At 35.0% G+C, this 23,376-nt stretch overlaps 1 protein-coding gene and 1 non-coding gene across 2 annotated transcripts; one reads left to right on the plus strand and one right to left on the minus strand.

The window, feature by feature from the left end:
- Positions 1–14,474: 14,474 nt before the first annotated feature.
- LOC142164299 (uncharacterized) lies at positions 14,475–16,723 on the minus strand. Its single transcript, XM_075222137.1, has 4 exons — positions 16,366–16,723; positions 15,554–16,251; positions 15,236–15,397; positions 14,475–14,993 (listed from the first exon to the last, which is right to left on the minus strand). Exons 1-4 carry the CDS (start codon positions 16,721–16,723, stop codon positions 14,475–14,477), a joined length of 1,737 nt encoding a protein of 578 aa, XP_075078238.1.
- Positions 16,038–16,144, plus strand: LOC142165050 (small nucleolar RNA R71). Its single transcript, XR_012696070.1, has one exon. It is a non-coding gene; the product is annotated as a small nucleolar RNA R71 (small nucleolar RNA).
- Positions 16,724–23,376: the final 6,653 nt, after the last annotated feature.

Genomic DNA, 23,376 nt, shown 5'->3' on the forward strand with positions numbered 1-23,376 from the left:
TGGGGCTGTCCTAGCATTCGCGTAATGAGATTTCTGGGCGAGGTTGGTTTGGCCTTTGCGATCGCGAGGGATTTTCCGCAATCGTGAAGAGGAGTGGCCTGAGCAGAATATAAGTTTGCAAAATCAGGATTTGCTCGTTTCAATATATTTCTCTCTTGAAACAGATTTTGGGGCGATTTTGGAGCGCTATTTCATCCGCATTTTGGGAGTTAAGTGTTTCCAAACCACTTTTGATTATATTTCATGAATATATATAGATTTTTAACATGAAAATTGGTAGAAATTGTTGGATTTTGGAAGAAAACCTAGAATTTGTATTTTGGATTTGACCACATTGGATATGGAATTAGGAATAAATCATATATTTGAGTTTATGGTGTTAAAGATAATGTTTATCTTGGAAAATTTTCAGAATTTAGGCACGTGGGCCTGGGGGTTGACTTTGTTAAATTTTTTAGCGGAGTTGGGAATTGTTATAAATTATTGAATTATAAGTATTGGAGAACATTTTGATTGGTTTGCATGTGGTTTGAATAGTTCGGATCGTTTCGCATTGGTTGAGGAATTAGAAAGGCATTAGAGCCGGTTATCGGAATATGGAGCGAGGTAAGTCTCCTATCTAACCTTGTGAGGGGGAAACTACCCCATAGGTATTGTATTTTTTGTGTGCTACTTGTTATGGGAGTTACGTATGCACGAGGTGACGAGAGTCCGTACGTAGCTAAAACATGTTTATGTTCGGGTAGACTTAAGACTTTATCATGTAATATTTGTATTATTTGAATTCAACTTATTAGTTTAATTACCTAAAATATATAAATGAAATATGATTAGAGATCATGTTAGCTCGAACCTTATTATCTTGAGTTGATTGGCGGGATATTTGATTATAGGTAAAAGTTATGCTTACTTTGTGTTCCTGTTCTTGTATTACAAATACGTGGCCCGTAATTCAATAAGTTTCTTCTCTTCCTAGGGATTAGGCCGAATGCTTTGATAGTATATTTGAGGTGCACCCATGGATCAGGTTGTACGACCTCAGCAGTGTATGTACACGACATTATGGATGGGGTCATACGAGCTCGTTTAACGACTCGACATGTCATTTTGAGCTTTAGCATTATGTTCAGTGGTTCGAGGTCTTGAGTGGCTTCATATTGTGTATTATGACTTGCATGTATGGTCGGATTTGATTTTTGAATGTTTTGGGATTGATTTTGATGAGTGATTCTCATTTTAGAAGCATAAGTTGGAAATGTTGATCGAGGATTGACTTTTGTGAAAATGACCCTAGAATGGTATTTCAATTTCTCCAATAGATTAGTGTTATGATTTTGGACTTGGGCATATGCCCTAGAATTTAATTCGGAGGTCCATAGGTTGATTTGACATATTTTGCCGAAAATTGGCAATTTGAAGGTTTAGAAATTCCTTAGGTTTGACAATGGTTTGGCTTTATGACTATCGGGTTTAGATTTTAGTTTTGGGACTTGGAATAGGTCTGTTATGTTATTTAAAAATTGTCTGCAAAGTTTGCCATCATTCTGAGTTGATTTAATAGGAATCAGTTGCGTGGTTGTGTTTTTCTAAGTTCTTAAATTTCAATGTAAATTTCATGCATTTTGATGTTCGATTCATGGTTCTAGATGTTACTTTAGTGTTTTTATCGCGAGCGTGAGTTCGTATGATGTTTTTAGACTTGTATGAATGTTTGGTGTGGAGCCCCGAGGGCTCGGGTGAGTTTCGAATGTGTTCTAGAGAGTTTTGTGAGTGTTTCAGGTTGTTGTTTTATGGTCAGGTGCAGCAGATCTCGCAAATGCGAGATATGGTTCGCATTTGCGGACCTCGCATTTGCGATATGTGTATCGCTTTTGCGAGGTCCGATGATGTTGGTTGTTTTCACATTTGAAATGAGGGCTCTGCAATTGTGATGTCGCTTTTGCACGAACCCTGTATTCCATGTGAGTCACTTGACTTCGATTCTGAAAAACAACAATTAGGAATAAAGAATATATATCAAAGAAAAGTCTAACTGTTGGAATCATTTTTTCAATTGCTATTTGATACATTTATGTCACAACCAAGTTCGCCCTCCGTGAACTGTCGTGACGGCACCTAGTCGCTACGACTAGGTAAGCCTAACAATTTGCGAAAAAGAAAACGAAAGATAAAACTAGCCAAAACTACGGATAAAACTAGCCAAAACTGTGGATAAAACATAAATAAAACATTTAAGATGCCGCTCGGCATATACAAACATAAACTCTTAAACTGAATCAACTCCCAAAACCCGGAATCTCATGAAATCACAAGCTGTGGAATAACTACAAAGTGTTATAACTCCAGAATGTCTAAACAAAGTAAATACAGGAGAGCTAAAGCTAGAAGAGAGAATAGAGAGGGACTCCTCGGTCTGCGGACTTGGCAGATATACCTTGAAGTCTCTGAAGATCGCCTCGCCTCACTGGAAGTATCGCTGAGCCGAAGAACATGGATCTACACACGAAAAACATGTGCAGGAAAGGGCATGAGTACACCACAGCGGTACTCAGTAAGTGCCAAGCCTAACCTCGGTCGAGTAGTGACGAGGAAGGTCAGGGCCCTACTAATTATAGATGAAAAACAAGATAAAGTAGTATAGAATATGACAACATAATTAAAATGATAACAGAGTATAATGAATAAAAGCACAGAAAGAATCTAACTCAGTACACAGAAATGGCAATAGGGGATCTCCCAGGATATCGTCTCGTAGTCCCAAATGTAAATGTCAAGAGGATCTCCCGGGATATCATCCTATAGTCTGAATCATAATTTTTGTAGAGGAACTCCCAGAATGCAAATACGTAGTCCCAATGTAAATATTCAGTACAAGGGATCTACCGGGTGCTGTCCCGTAGTCCCAAATGTAAATGTGCAGGGGGATCTACCGGAATACTGATCCGTAGTCCCAAAGTAAACAAGCAGGGGGGTCTACCGGGATATCATCCCGTAGTCCCAAATTAAACACACAACCATCTCAGAAAAGTATACAGTTCTATTCAAGAATTAGACAGGAATTTCTACTCTAACATGCTGCACAGAGTACAAGTAGGCAACTAAAGCAGGTAAGACAATTAAGTCACGTAGGCATGCTTTTCCTAATCTAAACAAAAGGCTTCAAGTACAAGTATTTGCTAAACTACAAGAAAACATGGCATTAGCTTAATGAAAATGAGATTTTCAACAATTAGCACGTGTATGCACTCGTCACCTCACGTACATGGCACTCATATAACAACGATACCAAATCCTAAGGGAAGTTCCCCCACACAAGGTTAGGCAAGCCACTTACCTCGAACAAGCTCAATCAACTCGAAATCACGTTCTTGCCACGAGTACCCGACTCCAAATGGCCCAAATCTATTCAAAGTAATTGCATAATGTAAATATAACTTCAAGTAACTAATTTGACTAATTAATTCGAAGCTAACACATGAAATCAAGAAATATTGCTCAAAAAGTTCCCCGGACCCACGTCTCGGAATTGGATAAAATTTATAAATTCAGAACCCTCAATCACTCATGAACGCACTCGAATAAAAATCACCAAATTCTGACGTCAAAATCCCACTCAAACTCAAATTTTCAATTGGGAAAACCTTCTCCCATTTTCCAAACTTTTACCCCCAATTTCCTTAATTAGAAGAGGAAAACAACAGTAGATTATAGTTCTAGGATCAAAATCAAGATAGAAAACGTTACCCAATGCCTCTCCTTCAAAAAACCTCGAGAAATCGCCCTCAACCAAGCTCCAAATCGTTTTTTCAAGTTTTGAGTTCAAACCTTCGTTCTTCCCTTTTTTCTGACCAGCAAATCTGCTTCTGCGACCATGGGACCGCACCTGCGGTCCCGCTTCTGCGGCAAATGAACCGCACCTGCGACTTTTCATTAAAGCCCAAACTTTTGCACCTGCGACCTCTTTCCCGCAGATGCGATGCCGCTTCTGCGCTACCTGGGCCGCATCTGTGACCAATTTCAACATTGCCTCAAACTGCACCTACGGTGCCGCACCTGCAGTCCCTTACACGCATGTGCGATTATGACAGGTTCAGCAAAGCTTCATATTTTTCTAAGTCCAGTTCAACTTCCATTAAGCACCCGAAACTCACTCAAGGCCCCCGAGACTTCAACCAAACATGCTAACAAGTCACATAATACTATTCAAACTTGTACCAACCCTCGGAATGCTCAAAACAATGTCAGAACACCAAATCACCCTCGGATTCAACCCTAAGGATTCCAAAACTTACAAATTCCGCTTTCGATCAAAGAGTCTATCAAACCTCATCCAAATGACCTGAAATTGTGCACACACATCCCAAAAATCTCACTATCGAACCGAAAACTTCAAAAATTCAACTTTCAGCATTTCAAGCCTAAATTAGCTACGGACCTCCAAAACATAATCCAAACATGCCCCTAAGCCCGGAATCACCCAACGGAGCTAACGGAACCGACAGAATTCTATTTTGAGGTCGTCTTCATACTGCTCCAACTGCGGCCCAAATTTTAAAGCTTAAGCTCTTATTGAGGGACTAAGTGTCCCAAAACACTTCAATACACAAAACGAATCCTCCCAGCAACTCAAAATAACATAAACAAACACGGGGGAAGTAGTTAATAGGGGATCGGAATATTAATTCTTAAAATGACTGACCAGGTCGTTACAATTTCAGTCATTCACATGCTTAATCGTCGAGAAGGGCAGCGGTTTTTTAGACAGCCCGGACCATCGCTTTTTTCGTCAATAGAGAGAGCCGCTCAATAAAGGAAGTCCGCTCATTTTATTTACGATTTAAAAGATGTTAAAAAGAATAAGCCTTGGTCACATTTGTGATAATAGCTAGGCAGTGGCATGTTCGTATTTGTGAGCTTTTTGTCGCATTTGCTATTGGCCATGCTTCGCACTTGCGAAGATTTCGTCGCTTTTGCGATGTCTAGGTGGGTTTGGAAGTATTCACCTTTGCGAATAATGGATCGCATTTGCGATCGTCATATTTGCGAACCCAGCAAAAGCTTCACCTCAGTAAACCTTTGGAATAAAGATCGTCGAGCCGCCAACAACTCCCAGGGTTCACTAAAACTGCAGCTAGACATAAGGCTTGAATTAAGGGACTTAGATTCATTGTATCATATTTTGGAACCCTAGACTCGGTAGGAGGCAATATTTAGGAAGGATTTTCACACACAATCATTGGTTAAGTGATTTTGATTAATTTTAACTATATTACAAAATTATATATGAGATTTAACATCAAATTTGTGAGAATCAAAGTGGACTTTTGTCTATGTTTTGAAAAATTAAAATTTGGGATTTGAGCACCGAATTGGACTAGAAATTTGAAACAAAATACATATATGGACCCGTGGGATTATGGATAGCCAAGACCTACCCTTGGACCCGGGTTTTGACCGGGTAAGCCCGGGGTCGACTTTTATTAACTTTTTAGAAATTTTTTAAAGATCATAGCTTTATCTATCATAATTAATTTCTCTTGCATTGTTTGATATTATTAAGTCGATTTTGGTTAGATTTGAGCTAAGCGGTGGTGAATTGTAAAGGAGAAGCTATTGTTGAGTGTTGATTTGGCCTAGTTGAGGTAAGTATCTTGCCTAACTTTGTGTGGGGGAACTATCCCGTAGGAATTGGTTTGATTGCACTATTCGAATTACGTGGAAGACGTGTATACGAGGTGACGAGTGTATACACGACCTTATATTTGGAAATTTTACCGGTTTAGACTTTTAGGTTTCTTACGTACATTTAATTGAAGTTGTTGTATCATGTTATATCCTCCATTGTTAAGTTCATTCTTACATGCTTTATTTGAAGTTTTTAGTACGTGTTCTATCTCTTATTTCCAAATATACTCTTATATTCTTTGATTGAAGTTGTTGCTTCTTTTATCGTCATGTTATCTCTTCCATTGTTAATTTATTCTTATTTGAAGTTGTTACTACATGGTATATCTTTCATTGTTAAGTTATTCTTATTTGAAGTCGTTATTACTTGTTATCTCTTGTTGAGCTTATTCTTATTACTTGAGAGAATTATTAGGGTGTTTGCACATGAGTTGTCCGTGTTATTGTTATTATTGATATTTGCACATGCGGTGTGACAAGGAGGTCATATATGTTGGGTTTACGCAAGTGGGGAGAGAAGGTGGAATAATTATCTATGCGTGTGTGGCGAGACAAGGCCAACATTTACTTTATTGTTGCGCACGCGACAAGACATGTGGGCTATGTCGGGAATAATTTGTGATGGTCTAGGGGCATGTTATCGATGATATTTGTGTGGTGGTGTGACCCTTTTATGTGCTTCATGCATACTAAGGGTTTTGTTTTGTTGTTTTTAATGTGCTACTCGGTGTCTCTTATTTTACTTATTGACTTGAGCTGTGATAATACACTTGCACAAGAATACATCGTAACATGTCTCCTATATCAGTCCAGGAGTATGAACCTTGATGTTTATTGATCATGTACAAGTATTATTGTATACCTACTTTGTGTGGATTGGACTGGTCGGTGGTACGAGATATTGTTGACGTTGGCACGTGAATCGTTCGTGCAGATCTGAGGTATTATTGGTATTGGCACGTAAGTTGTCCATGCAATATGTGAGTCGTTTGTGCGGTTGTGATTAATAATGTGGGCACAAGGTGACATGTAATTATGATTTTGTGATCTGGACTCGTGAATTGTGATTATGAAGTGTGCTGCCTTGGGATAATTCTTGCGTAAACCTTGTGAAAGAATGGTTGATTATTTGGTTGTCATTTGTATTCCTTAATTAGGTTCATTGATACTTTAACTGTATTTTGATTACTTTGTGATGTTATCACATGTTTACTCGTTGTTGATATTGGTTGCTTCTACTTTCCATTTGCGTCTTTTCATGTTTAGCTTTATATTGATATTTGTTCCTCTGTTAGTTTATATTAATATTAGCACAGATTATTATGTCTCGATTGTATCTCGTCACTATCTACTGTGGTTAGTCTTGATACTTACTGGGTACAGCTGTAGTGTACTCATGCTATACTTTTGCAAAAAATTTTGCAGATCCAGGTACCTCGGAGCATGCCGGTCATTAATTAGCTGATTGTGAGTTGCGACAGAAACTTCATGATATACCTACCATTGCATTCGGATGCCTCGGAGTCACCTTTTGGAGTTTTACTTTGTTACTATTTATTTCAATTCCAAAAAGTGATGTAATTGATATTCTTAGTTACCATTAGAGGAGCTTATGACTTTGTACTACCGGTTTTGGGATATTGTAAATCTAGTGATGGTTGTTGGCTATGTATGGCAATTTCTGATTCATGTTTAATGGTTAAATGGTTTAAATTTGTTAATAATTTAGCATGTGTTAGGCTTACCTAGTCTTAGAGACTAGGTGCCATCACGACATCCGAAGATGGAAATTTGGGGTCGTGACAAGTTGGTATCAGAACTCTAGGTTCATATGTGCTACCGGCTACGAGTCACAACCAAGTTTAGCAAAGTCTTGCAGATCGGTACGGAGACGTGTGTACTGATCTTCAAGAGGCCTTAGAACTATTAGGAAAACTTCACTTTTTCCATTTCTATCATGTGAGTTTATTGATTTTGGAGTTTGAGCCTTGTCATTCTATTCTCTCATAGATGGTGAGGACACGAGCTGCACTTACTGATGATGTTGCCCCCAGAGCCGGTGTTGCTAGGGGTTGGGGCAGAGGCATAGGCCGAGGGGAGCGCGTGCTATAACTAGAGCACCTGCTAGAGTAGCGGCTGAGGATCCACTAGTAGCTCAGGTTGGGGACAGGCACTGGAGGCACCTGTTGCTACCCCGGGACTTCAGGAGACTTTAGCGTAGTTCTTGAGCATGCTTTGTACATTGGCTCAGGCGGGACTGATTCCAGTGGCACTAGCTACTTCACAGACTGGGAGAGGAGCTCATACTCCCGTCGCCCGTACTCTAGAGCAATGGGCTCACATTGGTCAGGTTCCGGGTGTTATGATGGCACAACCTGTTATTCCGATTCCGCCTGAGGTCAGGCTAAAGGCATCAGAGGAGGAGCAGAAGAGGCTTGAGAGGTTCAAAAAGTATGATACTTGACGAGACCAATGTGTATAGGATTTTCCTGCTCGTGCTTTGTCAAATTCTAGTATAGTTTATGATATCGTCCCACAGAGATTGGAACATCTATGCTACAGACTTTTAATATTTCAACTATTATTTGAGAGAATCAAATTGATGAAAAGTTTGTGAAATTAAAACTTGTTAAATACTTAACAAAATTAAACAACTTTCGAAAGATTTGTAATTGAAAAGAGTTGGGAATCGTTAAATTCACTTGATAATATATTATAATAAAATCTCACTTTCTACATGTATTTCTCTAAAGGATAATTATTTATTGCTAATACAATTATATCTTATCTCACCAAGAATTAATCGACTAATAACACTCTGTGAGGTTATGTAATTAATTGAGTTAAAACTGGTGACAGTTAAATCGAAATATCTTCTGGTCTGAATTGTGCTAAAGATAGTAAAAACTTCGTGAGAATATTTTTACTAAATCAATACTCCTGCGACTACAATTCCTTCGTGAGAATTAAAATTGAGGTAAGCAAGATTACAGACTTTTAATAATAGCTTACTAATAATTACTCTCACTTCACTATTTTATTCAATAGTTACTATATGTTAACTTTGCTCCGTGAGAATTACAAAATTAATATAAGAGTAACTTAAAGATAAAATATATAGAAGTGATAACAATGATTAGTTAAAAACTATTATTATAGCACAATATAAAATATAAACAGAAAGTTTCAAACCAAGAATGTATTATTAGTTAAAAACTATTATTATAGCACAATATAAAATATAAATAGAAAGTTCCAATTCAAGAATGTATTAAAACTGAGATAGTATATATATATATCAAGCTTCATCAACTATCCCAACAAAAAAAGATTACTCCATTATGAAGTAAGAAAAAACTAATTTAGGAACAAAGAACTTATGAAGAAATATTATTATTCTAAAAGAAAGACAACTAGTAGAAAATACTAAAGAAAAGAGAGACCAAAGAATAGTTCTCTCCCGTAAGACTCTATGTCTTCTCTTCAAAATTCACACTCTATTTATAGAGTTTTCTTGCCTAAGGTTCTCCATAGTTGCAACTATGGAAATTGTAATTGCAACTATGGAAATTGTAATTGCAACTATGAAAATTGTAGGTGCAACTATAACTTTGCCAAATGAGTTTTATTCTGCAGAGGAAGAACCATAGTTTCAACTATACTTTGCTAGTTGCAACTATGTAATTTGTTTCATGAATTCCAATTGTCATTGTCGTAACTATGGTGCTATTTTTGCTTCTTCATTCCCGCTTGACTACTCAATTCTCACTCTTTTTTGCTTTTTATCTTTAATTTTCATACGCGCTTCCTCTTGCAAAGTATGTTAGAAAATATGGGAGAACATGGTATATTTATTCATGTTTTATTTAAAATCTTTAATATTTAACATATAAAAATATATGAATAAATTATACCCATCAAATTCTCCCACACTTGAATCTTTGCTCGTCCTCGAGGAAAAACATTTCTACTAATTAATTTTTTTTGGTAACATTTTCTTCAAAACGTTGGTCTTTGTAGGATAGAAAATTTATTCAAAATAACTTCCTTCATCGTGCCAAATGATTAATCTTTTAAGCTTCAAATCTTTTACCTTGCTCCTGATTTTACTTTTGAAAAAATAAAATTTGCATTCTTTTCCTCTTGAATCTTTCGGAATTGATAATTTTATGATAACAAGTCTTGAATATCATAATTGTTTGTCCATAGGCTTGCTCTTCATGTTAATATCCACTAATGTAGATTCAACACTGATTTTTGAAATCTCTTTAGGACTTTTTCTTGGCTTATAATGTCAGGCTTCAGGCTGGTAGGATAAAGATATTTTTGTAGTGACGTTTCTTCTTCGAACTTGGAGCAAATGTTCCTTGATACTAATTATTCCATTTTTTTCCAGTATTTTTTTTGTATATACACTTTCATCAACATAAAGAGATATAATAATATACACACTTATATATTATATCTCTCTCTTGTTCCTTTTTTTTCTTTTCTGTTTCGTGCCTTGCACAATCTTTCTTTTCTTTTTCTAATAAACATTACTTATCATGGTTGGAAGAAGTAATAACTATAATAGTAATATACATCTCTCTTTTTTTCTTTCTTTTGGAGGGTTATAGACCATTGTGTTTTTAAAAAAATAGGATAAAGGCTCAAAGATAGGTTCTAAGAGGTAAAATAAATTCTTGGAGAGAATAAACTAAAAGAGGCTAAAAGGTGTATCAAAGAAAGCTTAATTTCATTTTTCAAGAATCAGTGGCATCCATTATTTCGCCTCGAAGAACATTTAGAGCAAGTTCTAGAAAAATTATTGAGTATACCTTCTTGTGATAATAACTTTTCTCAATTCCTTTGATCTCGCGAGTTGGAGACGCTAGTTTTTGCCTTCACAAAATTAAAGTTATAGGCATGTAATTGATATGATAATGAAAAAAAGACTTAAAATTTGAGCACAATAGAAAGAATTTATTTTACTAATTAAAAACCTACAACGACACAATCATTTAAGAAGAAAAAATTTATTATAACATTATAGAAAAAAAAGTATATATATATACATGAAGTACTAAAGAAATTTTTGAAAAAATAAATTACAAATCTTTTTAGCTTTCAAATTTATAGTCACAGAAGAAAGCTTGAAAGAAACTGTGACCACACATATTCTATGTGTAATAGACTGGATTAATTTAACACCTTAACAGTCATAGGGTCCGGGTTTTGATATAAACCAGAAAATTTACCTGAGCCAATAATTAATTTACACAATTAGATGGTTAACCAACCAGTAACTTAGGCATACCGACCACCATGGAATTACTCTTATATAGATGGCTCTATTTTTGTTGAGGCCTTCAGGGGATGTCCTGGTTGTACAATAATCTGGATATTAACTAGATCAATCGGTTAAGCATTTATTCATACAAATTATATTGGGCTTATGAGGCTCTATTGCTTCACCCTCAATGGCTACGGGTAAGGAAATTATAGTTCTGAGTTTAATGTCGGCAGCTCGACTTATTAACAGCGGAATGTATTAGGCTATCAAGGTTACCGATGGTTGTTGCTCAAAATGTCCTCCAAAATACAACTTTAACTTGTGACCATTTACCTTAAATTTGTCTCCTCCATTGATCTATTAAATTTCAATTGCCCCATATGGAGTAACATCTGTAAAATTATAAGAACCTGTCCACCTGGATTTTAATTTCTCTGGAAATAGCCTCAGCCTGCTCTTAAAAAGAAATACTTGATCTCCAATTTTGAAACTTTTTTGTCGGATCAAATTGTCATGCCATATTTTTGTTTTTTCTTTGAATATTCAGGCATTTTCATAAGCTTTCAACCTCAGTTCTTCAAATTCATTAACCTGAAAAAATCTCTTTTTACCAGCAGAGGTTAATTCAAACTTTAATACTTTCAGTGCCCAAAAAGCTTTGTGTTCTAATTCAACTGGCAAATGGAAAGCCTTAACAAAGACTAATTTATATGGGGATGTTCCAATTGGCATTTTGAACGTCGTTCGATATGCCCATAATGCATCATCTAATTTTAAAGACCAGTTTTTTCTTGAAATTCCAACCGTCTTTTCAAGAATTCTTTTTAGCTCACGGTTTGAAACTTCAACTTGCCCTTGTGTTTAAGCATGATATGGTGTTCCAGTTTTATGAGTCACCCCATATTTCGATAGCAAAGCAGAAAATTGTCTATTAAAGAAATGAGTTCCATGATCACTAATGATGACTCGAGGTACGCCAAATCTAGTAAAAATATTTTTTTTAAGAAAACTACACACTATATGAGCATCATTCTTCCTTGTGGGGATGGCTTCAACCCATCTTGATACATAATCCACAACCACAAGAATATATTCAAATGAATAAGAAGAAGGAAAAGGACCAATGAAATCTATTCCCCAAACATCAAATATTTCACATACCTGTATTGATTGTAATGGCATCCCATCTCTCTTAGTGATATTACCTATTTTCTGACACATGTCACATTGTGCAACATATGCTCGGGCATCTTTGAAGAGTGTTGGCCAAAAAATCCGGCTTCCAATACTTTAAATGTCGTACGGTTTGCAGCATAATGACCTCCAATTGCTCTATCATGACAGTGATACAAAATTTTGGTCATCTCCTCTTCAGGGACACACCTCCCAATGATATTATCTACACAAATTTTGAACAAGTAAGGTTCATTTCACAAATAATACTTAGCATCAGAAATAAGCTTTTTTCTCTGCTGGTAAGAGAGATCTTGGGGTGTCCATCTTCCAACCAAGTAGTTAGTAATATCTGCGAACCAGGGTGGTTGAGTCACAACAGAGTCAACTGAAAAATGTGTTCATCAGGAAATTCTTCTTTTATCTCGCTGAACTCAAGGGGAGGGTCTTCTAGTCTAGACAAATGGTCAGCTACCTGATTCTCTGTTCCTTTTTTATCTTTTATCTCAAGGTCAAATTCTTGCAAAAGTAAAATCCATATTAACAATCTAGGTCAAGCATCTTTTTTGGCTAAGAGGTATTTTAAAGCTTCATGGTCAGTAAAAACAGTCACCTTTGTTCCTATCAAATAAGAACGAAATTTATCAAATGCAAATACTACCGCCAGTAACTCTTTTTATGTTGTGGCATAATTCAGTTGAGCCTCATTTAGTGTTTTACTGGCATAGTAAATGGGACAAAAAATCTTATCCTTTCTTTGGCCTAAAATAACTCCAACTGTCGTATCACTAGCATCACACATAACCTCAAAAGGTTGACTCCAATCATGGGACATAACTACAGGGGCAGTTGATAATTTCTCCTTAATGGTGTCAAAAGTTATTATACAATCACCTGAAAAATCAAACTTAACATCTTTCATCAAGAGATTAGTCAAAGGTTTTGAAATCTTTGAAAAATCCTATATGAACCGTCTGTAAAAACCTGCATGACCTAGAAAGCTTCTAATGCCTTTAACAGTTGTGGGAGGGGGTAATCCTACTATAAGATTAATTTTAGCCTTATCAACTTCTATCCCATTAGCAGTGATTTTATGTCTTAAAACAATTCCCTCTGTAACCATAAAATGACATTTTTTCCAATTCAAAATCAAGTTTGTCTCTTCACATCTCTTAAGAACTAAAGTCAACTGGTAAAGACAATCTTCAAATTTTTTGCCAAAGAGTGTGAAATCATCCATAAAAATTTCAAAAAAATTTTCAGTCATGTCAGAAAAAATTGCTGACATGCAACACTGAAAGGTAGCAGGGGCATTGCACAGACCAAATGGCATTCTCCTGTATGCATATGTTCCATGAGGACATGTGAAAGTTGTCTTATCCTGATCTTCAGGTGCAATTGGTATTTGGTTATACCCTGAATAGCCATCAAGAAAACGGTAAAAACCATATCCTGCAATTCTTTCTAACATTTGATCAATAAATGGTAAAGGAAAATGATTTTTTCTGGTAGTATCATTGAGGCGTCTGGAATCAATACAGACTCTCCATCCTGTAACAGTCCTCGTAGGTATGAGTTCATTATTTTTATTTTTTATAATTGTCATACCTCCTTTCTTTGGTACTACCTGAACTGGACTTACCCAAGGGCTATCTGAAATTGGGTAAATAATACCTGCCGCTAGAAGCTTGACAATCTCCTATTTCACCACTTCCTGCATTGCAGGATTCAATCTCATTTTTCACCACTTCCTGCATTGCAGGATTCAATCTCCTCTGGGGCTGGATTATTGGCTTGTAGCTATCTTCCATGAGGATTCTATGCGTACAAATTGCTGGACTAATCCCTTTGATATCCCCTACAGTCCATCCTAAGGCTCCTTTGTGTGCTTTTAAGATTTGAATTAGTTTTTCTTCTTGTTCTGCAGTCAAAGAAGATGAAATAATTACTGAAAATAATTCTTGCTCAAGATAAACATATTTTAAATGAGAAGGAAGAACTTTCAGTTCAATTTTTGGTTGAACTTCTTCTGATTGCATCTCCTTATCCTCAGAATCTTTTTCCAATATTTCAGCTTCTCTCTTAATTGTGGGATCATCATCTTGTGCGGTGCCTGATTTGGTCAAACATCTTTCCATTGAGTCTGAAATTAATTGATCATCTTTGAATTCATCTGCAAGATCACTAATCATGTCAATAGAAAAGCATGAAGATGATGTCTCATCTCCTGAAAAATCTTAGTATCTTTTGCATATAAAAAATGACTCTTTCTTCATCAACTCTCAAGATTAGTTGTCCTTCATGAACATCTATGATTGCTCTTCCTGTAGCAAGAAATGGTCTACCCAAAATTATCGGCTTGATGAACATCTATGATTGCACTTCCTGTAGCAAGAAATGGTCTACCCAAAATTATCGGTTCATCAGGACATTCTTTCATTTCAAGTACTATAAAATCTACAGGGAAAACAAACCTATCTACTCTTACAAGCACATTTTCAATTATTCCCTTAGGTTTCTTAGTACTTTGATCTAAAAACTGAAGAGAAACACCTACGCCCTTCATTTTACCAAGATCCAATTTTCTACAGATAGAAAATGGTATCAAATTTATTGAAGTTCCAGAATCGCAAAGTGCGTTTTCAGAATATATACCTCCCAAAGTGCATGGAATGGTAAAATTGTCAGGATCACCAAGTTTTTGTGGTAGCTTATTTTGAGGTATAGCACTGCATTTTTTAGTAAGCATTACCACAGAAAATTCTTCCAATTTCCTTTTACTTGACAAAATTTCTTTTAAAAATTTAGCATATGAAGGCATTTGCAACAAAGCATCAGTAAAAGGAATATTAATATGAATCTATTTTAAGATTTCCAAAAACTTTGCAAATTGACCATCAAGCTTTTCGCGTTTCATTTTTTGTGGAAAAGGAATTGTCATAGGTGGGGCAGCCATTTTTTCAGAAATTTTTTCTTCCTTATTCTTTATTTCTTTTTCCTTTGATGGTTCAGATGGTTTTTCAAAATTCTTACCCTTGTCTACCTGTTGCTCTGTCTGGTTCTTTTCTTGTCTTTCTGCATAAGGTTCATCAGGTTCCTTACCTGACCGTAAAGTGATGGCTTAAGGTGCTCTTTTGGATTTTTCTCTGTATTGCTTGGTAAGAGACCCTGAATCTTTTCTGACACAAGAGCTGTCAATTGGCTTAACTGAATTTCCAGATTTTTGAGGGATAAATTTTGGGTTTCCATCTTTTCATCAGTGACCTTAATATACTTGTACAAAAGGTCATCAAGACTTAGATGAGCTTGTTGGAGCCTCTGCTGATATGTCCCTATTTGTTGATATGGTCCTGCTTGCTAATAAGGTCTGTAACTCGGTTGCCCACGATTTTGACTTTGGTATCCCGGTGGACCCTGTACCTGTTGTTTCTGGAAGCTTTGAGAGTTTTCTGCACCATTTGGGTTACTCCACTGAAATTCTGGATGCTTCTGTGCCATTGGACTCCCAAAAGGATATGGCTTGTAACCGATGACATTAACCTGTTCATCCGTTTGATTAGTTGCTTGACATTCATAGTTCTGGTGGTTTCCTCCGCACATGTCACAAGCCTCAGAGTGGTTTGATTGTAGTGTATTCACCTGAAAAGATTCAAACTTTTGTGCCAAAGAAACAATCTGCTGCGTTAGTGTATTTAAAGCATCAACTTGATTTACCGTAGCAACCTTTTTAATGATTACACGCTCAGATGGCCATTGGATAGCGTTCTCAGAAACTTCATTCAATAGTTTCAATGCTTCCTCTGTGGTTTTGCCCATTACAGAACCTCCTGCAGCTGCATCTATCACATTTCTAGCAGAGGGTTTTAGCCCGTGATAAAAAATGTACAACTGCATATGTTCAGGAAAGTAATGTTGTGGGCATTTTCTTAACATTGCTTTTAATATTTCCCAAGCTTGATAAACTGACTCAGTGTCAGTCTGCAAGAAATTAGATATTTCTTGTCTTAACTTTGTTGTTTTAGCAGGGGAAAAATATTTGTTTAAAAACTTCTGAGTCATCTGGTCCCATGTCGTAATGGACCCTTGAGGCAAACTTCGCAACCAAGTCTTGGCATCTCCTTTTAAAGAAAAAGAAAATAGCCTTAACTTGATAGCTTCAGGAGGTACTCCATTATACTTAGCAGTTTCTACAAGTTCTAGAAAATCAATTAAATGACTATATGGGTCTTCACTTGTATCACCAGTGAAGATACAAGATTGTTGAATTGTCTGAATCAAGTCGGTCCTGATTTCAACGTTGTTGGCTGCCACTGGGGGCTTCCTAACACTAGATTCATAGTTGAAGCGATCAGGTCTAGCATAATCCTTAAGGATTCTTTTTGCTAGCCTTGACGCCACTTCATCAAATTGCTCCTCTACATGGACTGGTGGTGGGATCCCAAGTGGGTTAATGTCCTCTACTTCGTGATTTTTCATTTCTTCACAAGATGCTCCTTGGGAAGACGATGTTTGTTCTTTCCTGTGCAATCGAATAAATCTTTCAATTTCAGGATCATAACTGATCAACTCTTTTGTAGAAGAGCGGGTCATAAACTACTTAAAATTCTTAAGTAAAGAAAGTACAAGGAAAAAAAATAAGTATATAAAAATTACAAAAATGATAAAAATAGCAGGCGCTAAGCAAAAATAATTATACAATAATTTTATTATCTATATAGAATAATAATATTTTACTCAAATTTATAACAAGATAGTTATAAAGAAAAATAAAACGATGCAACAATGAACTATGACAAGAAATAATACTATAATACTATTATATATGAAAAAGGTAATTAGTGATAGTACATATAGTTGGAATGGTCATAAAAATATTTTTCAGTAGTAAAAAAGATCTTCAATATGAAAGAACTAACAATATTATAACAGTTATAAATATACACGTTATAAAAATAGTAAATAGTAGTTATAACACTATTATTATGATAAAGGAGAGAGTACTAATAATAGTATGTATGATTTGCTAAAAACAGTTAATGATGGAACTAGCAGGAAGAAATAATACAAAAAAAGAAAAAGAAAAACTTTTACAATACCATTATGAATATAAACATTACATTAGGATTAATATCACAGTAGTAGTTATAGCACTTGATTAGTGAAAATATTAAATGAAACAAAAATAACAGTAATAAATTCTCAAATTAGTAACAAAATATTTAATTTGAAGTAGATGTATGCCAATCCCCGGCAACGATGCCAAAAATTTGACGAGGCCAATGTGTATAGAATTTTCCTGCTCTTGCTTTATCAAATTCTAGTATAGTTTATGATATCGTCCCACAGAGATTGGAACATCTATGCTACAGACTTTTAATATTTCAAATACTATTTGAGAGAATCAGATTGATGAAAAGTTTGTGGAATTAAAACTTGTTAAATACTTAACAAAATAAACAACTTTCGAAAGATTTGTAATTTAAAAGAGTTGGGAATCGTTAAATTCACTTGATAATATATTATAATAAAATCTCACTTTCTACATGTATTTCTCTAAAGGATAATTGCTTATTGCTAATACAATTATATCTTATCTCACCGGGAATTAATCAACTAATAACACTCTGTGAGGTTATATAATTAATTGAGTTAAAACTGGTGACAGTTAAATCGAAATATCTTTTGGTCTGAATTGTGCTAAAGATAGTAAAAACTTCGTGAGAATAATTTTTACTAAATCAATACTCCTGTGACTACAATTCCTCCGTGAGAATTAAAATTGAGGTAAGCAAGATTACACACTTTTAATAATAGGTTACTAATAATTACTCTCACTTCACTATTTTATTCAATAGTTACTAAATATTTAATTTTGCTCCGTGATAATTACAAAATTAATATAAGAGTAACGTAAAGATAAAATATATAGAAGTGATAACAATGATTGGTTAAAAACTATTATTATAGCACAGTATAAAATATAAATAGAAAGTTCCAAACCAAGAATGTATTAAAACTGAGATAGTATTATAATATATATATCAAGCTTCATCAACTATCCCAACAAAAACAAATTACTCCATTATGAAGTAAGAAAAAATTAATTTAGGAACAAATAACTTATTACTCCATTATGAAGTAAGAAAAAACTAATTTAGGAACAAAGAACTTATGAAGAAATATTATTATTCTAAAAGAAAAACAACTAGTAGAAAATACTAAAGAAAAGAGAGACCAAAGAATAGTTCTCTCCTGTAAGACTCTCTGTCTTCTCTTCAAAATTCACACTCTATTTATAGAGTTTTCTAGCCTAAGGTTCTCCATAGTTGCAACTATGGAAATTGTAATTGCAACTATGAAAATTGTAGGTGCAACTATAACTTTGCCAAATGAGTTTCATTCTACAGAGGAAGAACCATAGTTTCAACTATACTTTGCTAGTTGCAACTATGTAATTTGCTTCATGAATTCCAATTGCCATTGTCTCAACTATGGTGCTATTTTTGCTTCTTCATTCCCGGTTGACTACTCAATTCTCACTCTTTTTTGCTTCTTTTATTAAATTTTCATACGCTCTTCCTCTTGCGAAGTATGTTAGAAAATATGGGAGAACATGGTATATTTATTCATGTGTTATTTAAAATCTTTAATATTTAACATATAAAAATATATGAACAAATTATACCCATCAATACTCCTACATTTAGTGGCACAACTATCGAGGATGTGCAGGATTTTCTAGAGAAATGTCACTGTATTCTTCGCACCATGGGTATTTTGGAGGTGAAAGGAGTTTCTTTTACTACATTCCAGCTGTCAGGCGCGGCATATAGGTGGTGGCAGGCTAATGACGAGGGTAGGCCAGCTGATGCACCACCACTCACTTTGACTCAGTTTTCTAAGTTATTTTTAGGGTGTTTGTTCCCCAAACCCTCCGGGATGTATGTGGCACATATTTTGAGCACCTGCGCCAAGGAACTATGAAAGTGTCGGAGTACGCCATCAAATTCAGCGAGTTGTCCCGACATGCACCTACCTTGGTTCTTATAGCCAAAGAGCGAGTCTGCAGATTTATCGAGGAGCTCAGTTATGGTCGTTGATTCAGCATGGATCGAGAGTTGGAGATAGATACTCCGTTTTAATAGGTTGTAGAGATCGCTCAGAGGCTGGAGGGTATGTGAGGCCAAGATAGGGAGGCTAAGAGGCCTCGTGGATCGGGAAGATCTACCGAACCCTATTTTGGAGGCAGGGTGCATCGTGGTGGAGGTTTTGTGGGCCAACCAGTTTAATTTGCACTTCAGATTTCACATGGTTTCGCGGTATGCAAGAGCACGCTAATGGACTAGTCTTTAGGAAAATGTCTCATGAATTTTCTCCTGACTTGATTTAATCAATAATTCAACAAGCTCTTTTAATTTCTTACAAGAATTATTGAATTAAACCAAACAAAATAATGCAAATATAATCTCTCAAAATGTTTCTCTTTCGATTAAATAATTCGGTGAACAAAACTGCAATCAATTCAAAGCTCTATAAACGAATTCATGCAAAATAACTAGAGTTAAAATCCATAAATATCTCAAAACACCATCTCCGTCAAACTCTAAAATAAATTACTCCATAATCATGGAGGAAGTGATCACAAATAGAGTTAAAGAATAATAAAATATGAATTCAATCCAAACTCGAGTGTTGAGTTGAGGAAAAATGACGAATCCTTGTGCCAATGAGTCTCCGATGCTCTACCAATCTTCCGTATGTCAAAAGTCCCTCCAGAAATGTATTTTCAGTGTAATTATACCAAGTAGGATCAGGCCCTACCGGAACTACCCTTTACATGTATTATGCTTTGTAGGAGGTAATTTTGAGTAAGGAGCGATTTTGAAGCTAAGTTGGATGATTGGGATCTTTGAAGCCTGGGTAAAGGCACAAAGGATTAAATCAAAATTGCTTTTGGGGGTCGAGGACCAAGTCTGGATAATAAAAATTGAGAAACATTCCTACTTCTGAGAAAAATGCATTATCGCGCCGCGGGGCGCTAGTGCAAAATTTCTGCAAAGTGAAAAAATCAACTCTCTGTAAAAGCCCACATGTGCGGCGCATGAGGCAGTGCATGGCGCATGCAAAATATAGTTAAAAATGAGAGTTCCTAGCCTACCATCACAACTGCACAGACAAATCACATGCTATAATTATAATAACCACACGGAAAACTCTTGTGCTATAATAACTCAATTCGCACGGACTATCAATTCAGTCCATCACACATAAAACATATACAAGAATACAAGTATACGAACAACGGATATCAAATCACATACTCATGGACTAAGGAAAATAACATGCTAAGGTGTACACATGTGTGAAGTTTCTGAATACGGCACAGATTAGGCAGGTACGCCATTCCATAACGAGTTTCATGTTCAAATAAGAAATCAAAACCTACACATAATCTTTAGCATGACTCAAGAAATTCATGTAGTCATACAAACACATAAAGCATGATAGCAGGAAGTACAATATCCAAAACAAGGGATGATACAACCTAAAGACTTACCCGAGCATGGAAAACCTGGTGCACGCACATACGCTCGTCACCTCGCTTGTACGTCTCCCCCACATGTAGCAAACAATATCATCTATATATCTATATAAAGGAGGGAAAAATAATGCTGACATTGCACATCTCTATAACCAAGGATTCTATTTATCTATTATCTCAAATTTTTGGCTTTTTTCCTCTCATTTTGATACAATAACCAATTATTGCATTCAAAAAATATGTTTTAATTGGAACTCAACAATACATGATGTAAGGTATAAAGAGTGCCGTTTCAACTTTCAATTGCCGTTTCAAATTGGTTATTATAATTTTATGTACATTAATTACTAATTAATACACTAATACTAATTTTATTACAATTATACGTTACAATCTATTTCTATTATACTCAATGTAAGTTACTAATTGAATTGGCTACTATAAATACTAAAGTAAATCTTCTCATGATCCACATAACTTTGGCCTATTATTCTTCATCAATCCTTCCTCTCCTTTCATTCAAACTCTCTATATAGAATATTTTTTTACCTCTTTTCCAGCTTCTATATTTTGCCCCAATTATTATTTCATATCTAATATTTGTGCATAATTTTTATTGATTAGGGAGTGGAGTGGAAGAGTGGGGAATAAAAAAGCATATGATGTTATTTGTGGCAGTATTCTTTTAGGCTGTTGTAGGGTTGCAGTTAATGCTCGAATTTAAATGTAAAAAGCTTTGCCTTTACTTTGCTCTTTCTGCTAAAGATTCGTTATTTTATCAAATGATTCACCATGATTATGTATTTATGTGCTTCACCTTTCGTAATTCTTCCACAAGTATGAAATTTGTCACAAATGTTAAAATTTTCATTGCGCTACTCATGATTCTCTTATTTTAGAGCAACTGAAAAATCTGTTTTCACCTGTATTCTATTTGTTAGTTTTGTTCATGTGTGTGTATATATATGTGGATATTCTATTCTATATCCGGCATTATCAAACGTGAGGTATGTGTAAAATTTGACATAATGAAGTCGTAAAACAGTGGTCAGCAATTGTATAAAATCCATTATATTTAATATTTAGACTTCTTGGGAATTTTAATCATTCCAACGATGTGGAAACATGTCAAAGACGGGGTATGTATAAAATTTGATAGTAAGCCTTTAGATTTAATATTCAATGACAACAAATGCTAAAAATTGCATATGAATCCCAAATCACGTTTGATATTTCTTTCTGAGAAATATCATAGAAATGCAGTTACCGTACTTTTTCGTGCATTTACAGTACGTTTGTAATTAAATTGACGGCATATAGATATATTTTCGAATAAAAAAATGAAACAAAAAAGGAAATGACAAGAGAATAATCACTTCAAAAAGATCCAATAATCCGATGCATCCTACACGGTGGAACAATGTATAGAGATGAAGTTCTAGCGGCCTTTGATCTGTTTAAAGTTTTTATTTCATTTTTTGAGTTTTATGATGTTTTATATAGTATACAGTTATATAGGTACGAATTATTAACTTTTCAAGGAAATGAAATCAAATTAGTACATACTAATATCAAAGAATATCGTATATATAAATATATGTACACACTTACACTAGGGGGAAAATAAAGACTTTATTTTGTGAGAAATAACAATGTAACCAAATATTTATAAGATAAGAGTTCCTAAAATTGTAAAAATAGAAACAAAAGGAAAAAATGTTTTTGTAATTCTCTTACCAAAACAAAATGAAAACGTAAATAATAGATTGACAAATTAAAGGTCTCAAAAGAGAAGTTTTAAGACAAAATATTTGAAAACATTAAAAATATTCAATTATATTTTTGGTTGAGATAAATATTTGAATATTTAAAAAAAAAAAAAAAAAACAGGGTATATTATAGCCGCGCGAAGCGCGATAATTCACTAGTTTATTAGATAAAATTCCCTCAAACCAAAGCTAGTCAAGACAGTTACCCCTCATTCGAGCTAGTCTAAAGCTCCAAAATCACTTTCATTGAGAAATCACCTCCAACCGGCTCAATTCTAACCAAACATCATCCAAGGAAGTCAACCAAAGCTATAGGAAGCAACCCCAATTAATAAAGCTTCAATCTTCTCAAAAGGTTAACAAAAGTCAACATGGCCCACATGGTCAAAATCCGAGTCCAAGACCAAATGTCAATGTCCCATAACGATACGAGTCTAAATATGTGGTTCGACTCCAAATCCGAGTCCAATTATATGGTTAGATTCTAAACCCGAGTTCAAATGAGTATTCAAAATCCGAAAATATATATTTTTTAAGTTGTAGACAAAATTCCAAATTATACTTGTTCAATCCATATTTTAATGTTAAATCTAGCGATAGATTCATGTAAATCTCATAGATTTAGGTTAGAATTACTTACCCAAAATTATAGATAAGGATCTAGGTTAAAACCCTTCAAATTCGAGCTCCCAAGTCTCTTTAGTGGTGAAAAATAAAATAAAAACCCAAAAATCCCATTTATATACAAAAATCTGATCTCACACAGTGCTGGACTTGTTGATACCCTATTTTTTTCAGTATTTTTTATATGCAAAACACCTTTCAAAATAGCATGTATATGCATATATAAGTATATCCCAAGGTTATATTATTTTTTCTTAATTTTTCAAAGATTTTCAAATCAATTTACTGCCTTATTTTATCAAGAAAAA

This window comes from Nicotiana tabacum, chromosome 1 (genome assembly GCF_000715075.1).
Source record: "Nicotiana tabacum cultivar K326 chromosome 1, ASM71507v2, whole genome shotgun sequence".
NCBI classification, from domain to species: Eukaryota; Viridiplantae; Streptophyta; class Magnoliopsida; order Solanales; family Solanaceae; genus Nicotiana; species Nicotiana tabacum.

Coding starts and splice junctions, on each gene's coding strand:
- LOC142164299 (XM_075222137.1), bottom strand. CDS start 16,723: ATGACCCGCTCTTCTACAAAAGAGTTGATCAGTTATGATCCTGAAATT. Junction 15,398..15,553: donor AAAGCTTCCAGAAACAACAG/GTACAGGGTCCA, acceptor AAGTATATTAAG/GTCACTGATGAAAAGATGGA. Junction 14,994..15,235: donor AGCCATCACTTTACGGTCAG/GTAAGGAACCTG, acceptor ATCTTAAAATAG/ATTCATATTAATATTCCTTT.